Source organism: Lucilia sericata, unplaced genomic scaffold (assembly GCF_015586225.1).
Source record: "Lucilia sericata isolate MDLA Ls3-8-SP2 unplaced genomic scaffold, ASM1558622v1 Contig000024F_arrow, whole genome shotgun sequence".
In the NCBI taxonomy this organism is placed as follows: Eukaryota; Metazoa; Arthropoda; class Insecta; order Diptera; family Calliphoridae; genus Lucilia; species Lucilia sericata.
Window position 1 is genome coordinate 882,819 of NW_023994062.1, and position 13,258 is coordinate 896,076.

A 13,258-nucleotide genomic window follows, 5' to 3' on the forward strand; every position below is an offset into this window, starting at 1 on the left:
ATGTGACCCTGGAACCAACCAGCGTCATCATTTGGGGGGCGGGTCCTGGATTCTCCTTTAGGATCTTCCAGTACACGGCTAGCATCTTCTGATGGATAGCCCCTAATTTTTCCTGGGTGATGGGTCCGTCGCTGTTGCTTCGGTCAACAATAGCCCTTACCAGTCGGTTTCTAGCTACCTTACTGAAAGGCCAGCTTGAGCCGGCTACTTGCGGTGTTTGTTGCTCCAGAAGCTCGCGGAGTAGTCAAGCCTGGTGCTACCACCAGACTAGTCCGGACGCCAGTAGCATTCGATTCACCACAGTCCGGTGTCGCCACTGTGAGAATAGGGTCTCCGGATATTATCAAGCCCCGGACCGGATACGGGGGGCATTCTTCTTTCTCTGACATTCTTGTGGGGGGGAAATCGTTGTTGCATTTTTGGCCTTCTGCCATGACTAGAAACTGCCGTCCCACTGGGAGCAAACAGACCATCAAGTCGTCCAATCTGGAACAGACGCTTGATGGATTTCGGGACTTGCACACTTAAGTGCGTGAATCCAAAGGATTCGACCGGACTTTCTGTTGATTGTCCTGTCTCAGTGACAGGAGAAGCAAATCAACAGATCGTTTCTAACAATATGGGAAACAGACATCTGTTAGGTGGAAGGAATAGTTCTTAGTTTCTTGCTCGTCTCATGACCCGTCTGACAAGGGTGACCCCTAGGAGGCAGCCAGCTCAAGCAAAACTGTCTCCGTCAGCATGGCCCATGAGATTCATTGCACTTAAGCCTTCACATCGCGACAATATGACTACCCTTCGTGAAGGAATGACACCCTATTATTACAAAATTCATTAGGGTCATCAAGGCTAGTATAGAACTTGTTTTTGCAGCTTTTTGTCGAGATACGAGTATATTAAACATAATTATGAACTAAAAATCCCTATTAGTCGGGTTCAGTTGTATGGGGGCTAGGTGAAATAATAACCATTTTCAATAGGCTTCGTCTCCAGTACCATCATCTGCCAAATTTCACTGAATTATCTTCAAAATTGCGACCTGCAGTTTGATTACAAGGTTTATAAGCCCTATTCGGGGGTTCAGTTTTATGGGGGCTAGGTGAGAAAATGGATCGATGTTAACTATTTTCAATAAGCTTTGTCTTCGGTACCGTAGAATTGCCAAATTTAATTCAATTATCTTCAAAACTGCGGCCTGTAGTTTGATTACAAGGTTTACAAGCCCTATTCAGGGGATCAGTTGTATGGGGGCTAGGTGAAATAATGGACCGATCTTAACCATTTTCAATAGGCTTCGTCCCTGCGACAATAGAAGATCACGTGCTATTTCATTGAATTATCTTCAAAATTGCCACCAGTAGTTTGATTACAAGGTTCACATGGACGGACGGACATAGCTAAATCAACTCAGACAATGATTCTAAGCCGATTAGTATACTTTAAGGTGGGTATAGGACCAATATTATTATGCGTTACAAACATCAGCACAAACCCAATATGATGTTCCCGTCGAAAATTAAAATTTAGTTCATTCTAAGATACCATTTCTCAAAATGTTTGTCCTAACGTCTGGTGAGCTGGATCAAAGGATAAAAAGGTCCTATTTCTGGCAAATAAACCATATTTAATATCATATGAAAGGTCTTTGGGAGACGATTTCAATGACATAAAACAAATGTGTATACAACTCCAAAATTATTACAAATGTCGTAACTTTTCGGAAAATTTTTAAGTTTTTAAAATTTTTACACAGAATTATTTAATGTTATTAATTGAAATTGTTACATTATAAACTTCATACAATTTCACCGAACGTTATGTTTAGTATTTTATTTTAATATTTTAAACTCTATTTTGTCCCAGGTTTTATGCTAGATATAATTATCTAACGTACTTAATATGTATCAGCATACGTGAAATTTTATTAGATATATAACACTTAATTGCGTTATATTTTCTGTGACTTTTAATCACATACTAATTATGCTTAGAAGAAGCTATGAGCAAATTTTCATTTAGCTATCTGAAATTCCCCAGATTGTTCATTTTTGGCCTAATTTTCCTGGAGTAGCGGACTAAAAAAGTTAGTAAGATAAATCATACAGGGTTTTTTATTTATATTGTTTTTATGGTATCAGAAGATTTAAATCTAATGTCCACGAACACCACTTCCTCTATCCAAAGCATACGTCCTCTTTTTTAGAGGACAATCATATATTTTAACTGGATGTCATCTTTAAAATTTATGTCCTCTTTCTGTCATCTATTTCCATATGTCATTCTATCATCTATTTCCATATGTCATCTTAATTTTCAAAACCATGATCAAAATTTATTTTTGTGAATTAAATCAAATTTTATTAATTCATAAAAGTCAAATAGCTTAAAATACCTTCATTTAACCATTGACAAGTATAAGATATTTATTGTAAACTAACCAACAAAAATTTTAAACATTTTTTCTCAGATCTCAGCTTTTTTCGTTAATTTAAGATTAATATCGAAAACTAATTATTGATTTCTTTTAAAATAAAACCTAAAATTTATAATTTTATTGTTTACAAATTTGTAAATAAAATCCCAGAAAAATGTTAAAAGGTTATATTTTGTGAAAAAGACTCTAATCTAGGTAATATTGGATAGATGAATATTTCACAATATTCCAATTGGCCAGCAGTTTTTTTAGGTAATCTTGAAATGCCTCCTTTTCATAGTGTATATGTAAGTTATATATAATGCTATAAGTATTAGATATGTAATAATAGCAATAAAAATAAGTAAAAATAAGAAAAAAATAATTATGTTTATCAACTTTGTAAATAAATAAATAAGAAAATGTTCAATAGTTAATTTTGTTGCAAAATACTCCTATTAATAATAATTTAACGTTGTTATACGTACAAGATTTCAAAAAGATTTATCTTTTAACGTTATTAAATTAAAAGAATATTGTGATTATTTTCAAAATACATAGAGAACTGGAATTGGTTGTCAACAAAATTACTCGAAAATGTTCAGAAGTTTTCACATGGGAGTTAAATACGTAATTTTCTCATTTTAATAAGAAAATAAATCATTCATATAACATTAATCAATTTTTTTCTCAAAACTTTTAATTTGGTTTGTTTATATTTAAACAAAACAAATGCATAAAAATGGTTATAATCTTTATATATAATAAAAAGGTATGGCGGACATAGGTACATAATTGACTCACTACCCTTCAAAAAATTACCTTAACGCTCACCATTGGTTTACAATTACCATTGCATCAATGAAATTTATATATTATATTGTTTTTATGGTAACGAAGCACACTGTTTTTAGCAAAAGATTTAAATCTGATGTCCACGAATACCACTTCCTCTATCCTACCTCCCACAAACTATATTCCTAGTTCCAAAACGCTACATAAGTACGAGTCATCCCCTGAGTGCTGATCCAAGAAAAAATTATGGCGGACATAGGTACATAATTGACTCTACTACCCTTAGAAAGTCCCTTCAGAAAATTACCTTAACGCTCACCATTGGCTTACAATTACCATTGTATCAATGAAATTCGACAAAAATATGTTTTATACTTAACATTAGGAAGTACGTATAGCGGTAAAAATCGATATAAATAATTTTTATAGAATCCAAAATCCCTCTACTACATATTGTGTGGATCGGTTCATAATTTTCCTTACCTCATATATATGTACAGTAATAGAAAATCAGTTAAATCTTTCATTTTATTTATTGTTATTATTATAATATAGTGTTTTGTTTTAAAACTTTTATGACTCTTTCGAATTCTGTAGAGTTCGGTTCTTTCCGAAAAATTCAGCATAAATCAAATAAATAAATAATTGAGTATAACGTGGTAACAAACAACAAAATTATCGATTTATATATATTAGAGTGATTCAAGCTTGTATGAAGGAAAAAAAATTTTGTCTGACAGGCATTCCCCCTCTAGAATTGTTCTATGGGTTGTAAAACTATGTCGTACAAAAATTTAGGGTGATTGGATAACGTTAACAGGTGCCGCAACGGCTCTGAAGTTTCCAAGTGCATTTACAAGGGGAAAATATCGATTTTTTTCATTTTTTTCATTTAAATAATTTTTATAGAATCCAAAATCCCTCTACTACATATTGTGTGGATCGGTTCATAATTTTCCTTACCTCATATATATGTACAGTAATAGAAAATCAGTTAAATCTTTCATTTTATTTATTGTTATTATTATAATATAGTGTTTTGTTTTAAAACTTTTATGACTCTTTCGAATTCTGTAGAGTTCGGTTCTTTCCGAAAAATTCAGCATAAATCAAATAAATAAATAATTGAGTATAACGTGGTAACAAACAACAAAATTATCGATTTATATATATTAGAGTGATTCAAGCTTGTATGAAGGAAAAAAAATTTTGTCTGACAGGCATTCCCCCTCTAGAATTGTTCTATGGGTTGTAAAACTATGTCGTACAAAAATTTAGGGTGATTGGATAACGTTAACAGGTGCCGCAACGGCTCTGAAGTTTCCAAGTGCATTTACAAGGGGAAAATATCGATTTTTTTCATTTAGTAATAAGTTTTGAACTTTATTGTAAAGAAATTGTAATGTGCATAGAGTAAGCATTTAGGAAAGATATAAAACACAAAAATTGCTTGAAAACTTTAAAAGTTATAGCAAATTCCTCAGGCCATTAACGTGTCTCACAGCAAATAAATTCGAAATGTGACAAAAAAAAATACTTTTTTTTGGCATATATTCTAAAAAAAACATTTTGTTACTTAAAATATATCTAGAATTATTCGAATATTAGTTTTTGCCCTTATAAGATAACGCTAACTCGTTCTCAGCTATGGCCAAAAAAGTTTGATTTTTTCAACGGCCTTTTCAACTCTCCAATTTTAGTTTTCTTGAAACTTTGTTAAACAAATTTAAAAATTTTTGGGAGATCTCATGGGGATTTATGGTCAATAGATAAGGCTAATAAACGGTAAAAAATTAGATCAATATTTCTTACAGTTTACCTGTACCTGCGATTTGAACTCGGTGGATATCGGGAAAATCGCATTTTTTTAATATTTTAGAGAATACGTATTAATTCTTTACTGTTGCACATTTTACATAAAGTATAATCAGAACATTATAGTCCAGATAATATAAAATATATATCCGAAGTTTTATTAAAATCGGACATTCTTAACCCATAAACTGTGGAGTTCAAAGGTCAAATTTTGCAATATTTCGGAATTTTTAGTGTACCATATCGAAATAATATTTATTTGTCGGCCATATTTACCAAAAATGACTGGACTTTATCGTATATAGTCCGATATTTAGAATATAGTGAACAATTTAACACCAAAGTTCAAAAATTCGAAATAACACTCTCTATTTGAATAATGATCTATATAATTAAAGGAATTACAGAAATGAAACAAAAAATTCTATATTAAGTATAAAAACTTATGAATTAACCCTTTTTGACAATATAAAGTTTGTATTTTTAGACATATTACATTGAAAATCGACCGTAAAAAAGGATTACGTAAATTATCAGTTTTAAAAACAAAATTTTTCTTTTAAAAATGTGCACCTCAAGTTTACTCCATAGTCAAAAAGGGTTAAGGTATAATTTTTTATACTAAATATAGAATTTTTTGTTTTATTTCTGTTATTCCTCTAATTATATAGAGCATTATTCAAATAGATAGTGCTTTTTCGAATTTTTGAACTTTGGTGTTAAATTATTCCCAAGTACCTTAAGGGGTTAATCTACCCTTTTTCACTCTATTTTAAATATCGGACTATATACGATAAATTTCAGTCATTTTTGGTAAATATGGCCGACAAATAAATATTATTTCGATATGGTACACTAAAAATTCACAAATATTGCAAAATTTGACCTTTGAACTCCATCCATAGTTTCTGGGTTAAGAATTTCCGCTTTTAATAAAACTTCGGATATATATTTTATATTATCTAGACTATAACATTCTGATAATAATTTATGTAAAATGTGCAACAGTAAATAATTAATACGTATTCTCTAAAATATTAAAAAAATGCGATTTTCCCGAAATCCGCCGAGTTCAAATCGCAGGTACAGCTTTTTTAGCGTTTAATAGCCTTATCTATTTAATAGTCTTATCTATCCCCATGAGATCTCCTAAAAATTTTAAAATTTGTTTAACAAAGTTTCAAAAAAACTGAAATTGGAGATTTGAAATGGCCGTTGAAAAAATCAAACTTTTTTGACCATAGCTGAGAACGAGTTAGAGTTATCTTATAAGGGCAAAAACTAATATTCGAGTAACTCTAGATGTTAAAACAAAATGTTTTTTTTAGAATATATCCCAAAAAAGTATTTTTTTTGTCACATTTCGAATTTATTTGCTGTGAGACACGTTAGTGGCTTGGGGAATTTGCTATAACTTTTAAAGTTTTCAAGCAATTTTTGTGTTTTATATCTTTCCGAAATGCTTACTCTGTGTACCAAAAACTGAAAAAATCGATATTTTCCCCTTGTAAATGCACTTGGAAACTTCAGAGCCGTTGGGGCACCTGTTAACGTTATCCTATCAGCTTAATTTTTTGTATGACATAGTTTTACAACCCAAAGAACAATTCTAGAGGGGGGACGGGCAAAATTCGCAACTTCGTTTTTTTGGAGCACTCTAAGGTATATAGACCACTTTACATAAGGTAACATTCAACAAATAACCTTCACAAATTCTCTTTAAATTTTTGGAACGTATTTTGATGGTGGGTATATAAGATTCGGCATAGCTGAATATAACACTCTTGAATGATAAACACTGTAGTATAACAAAATAAATATCCTCACATCATTACTGTTGGTTTTAGGATTTATTTAAATAGATGTGCTTATTACGTATTCTTATATTTCAGATATACTGAGACGACAACACCAGTCTTAGAATTGGATAATTTCCCAAAAGACTGTTCTCAAAGACAAAAACGCAAGAACATTTATCGACATAAAAATTCGCGCTTAAAGAAATGTTGCCCCATTGGCGAAAGCTTAAGCATGAGTGAAGAGAATCAAAGCGGTGCAATGTGTGGATCGGCAAACCTACAATTTACACCAAATCTCATTAACGTAACACTGTTCGACAATTGCATTGAAGATATGGAGACCGAGTATACACTGCCCTTAGAAATTGGAAATCCTTGTAATACGTATGTATATATGTTAAAATCCACTGCAATAATCTACATCTTACACATACTGACTCAGACACCAAATATGACATGGCTCGTAATATTTTTAAATTAAATAAAAAAATATATTAAAATTTAATTTTTTAGTTTTAACGAGGTATAAGTATGTTTTATGTAGTATCTTCTTTTTTTATAGACTTATTTCATATTATAGAACATTTTAACATTTAAGTTTCAATATTTACACGATTTTGCATCTTAAACTTTAAAAACTATCTACTTCCATAGTATTTATCTGTTTGTATAATCGTGGCAAAGAAAGCAGAAATGAGGCATTTCATTCTTCGGCTAGGTATAAATATAAAATCTGTACAAAATATTGCTAAAATCGTGTGTAAACGAATATTTGGGCTTTGTTAGTGTCATTTTTAAAAAGTATAGAAATGTTTGGAACACATAAGCAAAAAAAATAATTGAGTAATCCGTACTCAAATCAATTCGGAGCGGTTTGTAATAACGGTTTTCCTAAAACCAAGAACAAAATTCTTGATTGAATTACGGATTGGAACACAGTGCGAAAATTCTAATTTCTGTCTGTTTTTTAAAAGATAAGTAAAACTAAGGCAATTAATGCCTATAAAACCCCCTTCACACGAGCACACAAGAAATATGATCTGTCAAAATGTTGTGTAGATGAGATGAAACCATCATACATTGAGAGAAAATACGGATGGAAAATTTGACAGTCGTATGGCTCTCTTCATTTTTTGAAATGAATCAAAACACAAGCAAGTCGCATTAGATCAGAGATGTATTTTTATGCAAACACATACAAAAAAAGTGAAACATTAGACTTGTCGTACGTAAAGTGTGATCGTCTGAAGGACCCTTAAGTATAAACCGTGTTAATTTCTTTGGAAAGGGAAAGGAAAGGTGGTGAAAGAAGAAGGAAAGCTTATTTTTATTAATTACGACACTGTAGTTGCGCCTTATGATTGTTTTTAGTACGGAGTTGCAGCGCTTCTGGTGTTAAGTAGGCGAATTAATTTAAGCTAAGTATATATAGTATAAATATTAGTTTTAATAGAAACTTAATAATTACCAGAAATTGTTGATTGCTGGCGGCTGGGGATCGAACCCAGGCCGATATTGCCAAGTAATACTTAGTAGTCAAACGCGCTAACCACTTAAGCTACTGCACCTTTTGGGTCATAGTGATCTTTCAAAGTACTTATTTTGAGAATTTCTGGTTTGATTCAAATGAATTAATCCCATAATGGGCTTGATATGAACTCGATTCGTACATGATTTAAGAATTGAGAACATTTCAGCAAAAAAGCTTATTAAAGAAATTGTTATTACTAATATATCAGTGGAGCTCAAACACATACTACCATAGATTTATTTGTGTTGGTGAAGCAGTAGAGAACAAAATTCAACTTAAAATAAAAGTATACTAATAAAATGACTCCAAACTAAAGGGTATATGCATACTGTAAAAAAATTATTATGGGTTTAGACAGTCAGCGTATATGAAAGTCTAAAAGTAAAGGTAGAAGGACACAACACGCGTTTTACGCAGCAAAGCGTTATAGGATTCTGTCAAAAAATGTATTTTTATTTAACAAGTTACACATTATAGTTTGTAACGCGTCTGCCGCGAAAAGTTCAGCAACTTTCAACTTTTGACGCGTCGACAGCTGATTAGGTTTGTATTTTATTTTGTGTAGAAACTAAAATGAAATAAATTTCTCCTACAATGGAAGAAAAATATTAAAAAATATACAATAACTTAAAATTTTGATTTTTAAAACAGTAATGGTCTTAAAAAACATTAAAAGAAAGATCTAAATAACGCGTGGTGTGTAATTTGCCGCTTATAAAGCGCGAGAAGTTTTAAAAGCGTGAAACGCGTTGCCGCCAGAGATACAAGCCGATACGGTTCAAATCGGCGGCGGCTGGCCGCCGTTAATATTTTGCAAGCCACGCCGCCGCCGACTTCTTTCGGCTCAAAAGCTAAGCAGGCTTAAACGTAGCCGCTGATAAAAATTAGAATAGCACATGTATTTCAGAACATACACCCAATTTACACGATAATTTTTTTTCATGTTTGCCCAGACGTCTGTTTTCATGTTTGTCGATGATTGGTGGTGAGCGGGGTAGAGAAGAATGGGGGGTAAGAAAACAAACATGATTTGGGATTTTCATGATTGTTTTTGACATTCCTCTTTAAACTCATTCGTACTGTTGATATTATGCTCATGTAAAAAAATAATTATGTCTTTTTTTTACATGAAAACATTAAAATTTGCATTAAAAAAATACTATAGCGTGTAATTAAATTTTTTTTTAATCAAATTGAATGGTTTTTATGTTAAAAATTTCATTTTATTTTTATTACGAATAAGTAATTAAAAAGGATCATACAATTAAACATCAAAAAAAGACATGCATAGTTGCATGTAAAAAATCACCGTATAAATGTTCATGATTTTTTGGAAGATTCTCAAAAGAGAATTGGAAAAAACAGACGTCTGAAAAGTCTTCATGTAAATTGCGCCATAATTTCACCAATTTGAACGGAGTTGCCACTATTTTAAATTCTTATGGCAAATTGAAAAGAGTTGCCACACAATATTGTGCTAATATTAAAATTGTGAAAACTACTATAAATGTCAATTTCCTGCAGAAAAAAACTTATATAGAGACAGGTTTCTATGTAACAGACTATTATACAAAGATATTTCAAGATAATAAACCTTATAAGGTCAATTTCTAAAGAAAAAGTTAAATTGAGCCGACAATTTAGCCGCCGCTGATATTTTCTGTAATAAGCCGTCGCCGCCGACCAAAAATGGTTGCGCCGCCGATCATTTCGCATCGGCTTGTATCTCTGGTTGACGCCTCAACGCGTGTTGTGTACTGGATGTCCACACCACGCGTTCTACGCTTCTTCGTATTTTACCCGACTGTCAAAAAAGTAGAATCAATTGTTCAATTCACTATCGATGTTGTAGCGTTGTATGCGTTGTATGTCAGCAGCTGCTACAATAGTCATAACAATGTTGTTGGTATTTTCTATGCAAAAGCTCTATACAACTCCTACGACAATTTTTCATATGTTTTTCGAATGTTGTAAAAAAAGTTTAGTGTTGCCAATTGTTTATTTCAACATATAAACAAAAAATTCAAACGATTTTAGCATAAAAACGATAAAGTGGTAACACTGAAATCAAAAACAAACAGCTGTTTACCAAAACAAAAAAATCTTAAATTTTATTAAAAACTGTTTATTTATTAGTTTAAAATGTGGAATAAAGAAAATAAAAGAATTGAAAATTCAAAGAAATTAATTTGGTTTACTTCGCATGTTTAATTAATTTAATATTTTTGATTTTTTTTATCTTTTGACATTGTTATGTATATTTGTTTTGATTGTTTTTTTTTATTATTGAGAACATAAACTTATGACTTGCTGCAAATATCTGTTCACAATCACTGTTACTACACTTCAGTAGGTACAATATACAACTTGATTGTGAATTGAACAAATGTTGTTGTTTACTACAAGTAACAAGCACAAAAGCGTAGGATGTCTTGACGCGTAGAATGCTTAAAGTAGATCTACTTTCTACTTTTGTAAGCGTCATAAGTGTCGTACGAATATGTCAGCTGATTTTGGCAATTTATATTCTATTTTTAATGTATGTATATTTAACAATTAACTAACTAAAACGAGTTAAATTGTGAAAACATAAATAAAAAACTTGAAAAAACGCAAAGTTCTTTGTAAATAGCAACAATTTGACGCTTAAGAAGCGTAGCTTGTAACTTTATGCGTAGGATGCAAAGAATGTATGAAAAGCACGAAATGCATTGCCGCGAAGACGCGTAGTGTGGACCTCCAGATTTAAAGTGGAAGTATACAACACGCGTTGAGGCGGCAACACGTTTACGCTTTTCAAACTTTTTGCCCTTTACAAGCCGCAAGTTACAGACCACATTTGTGTCCTGTCCCCGACAAGGACACAAAAATACCTAACACGGTGCCCAAAGCATCATTAGCCAGTACGGGTAAGGATGAGGAATCAAATTACTTGTTACAGAGCAGTGGTGATTTCCAAAATTGGGATGGTGCCAATTTAAAAAGTCTGCTATTCCTAGGTCTGATAAGGACACCGCAGTGCCATCAATAGTGTCCACTGCCATCAATAGTACCCACTGCATCAGGCTTCCCGGAGGAGACAAATCCAAACAACGACGAGGGTATCACCAACTCGCCGGAAGACAGTTTAATAGATGACCGTGATTGAGGTTATCCAAATAAAACTCCATCGGAGCGAGACGTCTACCAACGCTCTGATGGCTAAAATAAACAAAGGTACAAGATACATATAGCTTTAATTCAGGAACCTTGAATGATTCGCAACAAGGTTTCTGGATTAAATCACGTTAATACAGGGTCTCGTCCGAAAAAATGTATCTTATGTAACAAGAACCTATGTTTTCCCCTCTCATCAGGATTATCAACATTAACGGAAGCAACGGTGCTGAAGCAAGGTCGCGGCAACATATACCTTGCATCTGTTTACTTACCATTCGATTGTCCGACATTACAATCAACGTCGGATCTGATGAAACTCGTTGAAGAAGCACAAAGAAATGTGGCCTTAGTCCTACTTTGACACATTGGCTTTATAAAAAGTGTAATTAAAACAATTCTAAGTTATGTTTCAATAATCTTGTGGACTTCTTGGAAAAAAAGTGTAATATCAAACCACTACAAGCAGTTCAGCGTACATGCCGCTTGGATATAAATGGAGCCATGAGCACTACGTCAACCAAGATTCTGGAAACATTAATAAGATATGAGGCGGCACTTACAGCCGAACTGCTCATAACTTTAGGCGAACTGACCAAAGGCGGTTATAGGACACGTCATCAATGTATATTGGACACATTGGAAGGCTATACATAATCACCAGACGTGCAAGATCGGATACCAGAGAAACGCTAATCTTAAATAAAATGTCTTAGTCAAGCGGAACTTTATACCAAATACCAGAAGGTATCCTTTGCTACACTAATGGCTCTAAATTGGGAGACAAAGTTTACCTAATCACAACACTATCTTCCAGGCAGAAGTCCGAGCAATAACGGAATGCGTTAATTGGATTAGAATAAATATGACGCCCATAGGGCTTCACATACCGACAACCAGAAGGCAATTATGGCGATATCATATGATAAAATTAAATCTAAGACCGCATTGAATTATAGCCATAGGTAAGGTTCACATCATATGCATAACAGGCCACTCGTGAATAGTCGTCAATAAAAGAGCTAATGTAATAGCTTTAAAGGGAGGTGAGCTCGAGGTTATTAACCTAACCAACGCAAAATCATTTGACGCAATGAAGACAGAATTAAAATTATGGTTGAGAGAAACCCAAAATGAAATAATGAAACCGTGGGTAGAACCACAAAGATCCTATGAGGTGACCCTAACGAGAGCTGGACGAGATGCCTCATCAAAATGAACAGGTCTGAGGTTAGTATGGTGGTACGTATTCTGAGTGGACACAAGATTACGGGCACACCTATACAAAATTGGACGTGCGGATTCAGACGAATGTAGAGTGGACAGTGAAACTCTGCAGTACTTTCTTTGCCATTGTTAGGCTGTCGCCGAAATTAGATCCAAATACCTTGGGAGTGATGTAGAATGTCATTGACAAACATTCTATAAGTGAAAATAGAAATTATATAAAATTTTGTCTAATGCTGAGATGTTAGATCGAAATCCATCTGAATTTTATGGATCATTGGCTTTACTTGTAAATTCAAATTTTAGCTCTGATATTCTAAAGAAAATTTGGTTAAGAAAAGTTTAAATGTTGCCTTGACTGGTTCTAATTTAACAGACATTAACGAATTAACACAGTTAACTGATAAAATATGGTAAGTTTTACACAGCAATGAGACTGCGAGTGTTGGAGAAATGCCACCAAAACATTCTTCTTACAATCTAGAAATGGTAGTTGAGAAACTGGTACAAGCTACTACCAAT

The 13,258-nt window shown here is 32.9% G+C and overlaps 1 protein-coding gene across 3 annotated transcripts in view; it reads left to right on the plus strand.

Moving 5' to 3' along the window:
- LOC119609552 (probable G-protein coupled receptor Mth-like 14) overlaps positions 1 to 13,258 on the plus strand; it is an 81,889-nt gene that overhangs the window by 22,515 nt on the left and 46,116 nt on the right. For all 3 annotated transcript variants that reach the window (XM_037964389.1, XM_037964397.1, XM_037964407.1), the window contains exon 2: positions 6,916 to 7,206. In XM_037964389.1, coding sequence (XP_037820317.1) covers positions 6,916 to 7,206 — 291 coding nt within the window. The remainder of the gene's footprint in view (positions 1 to 6,915; positions 7,207 to 13,258) is intronic.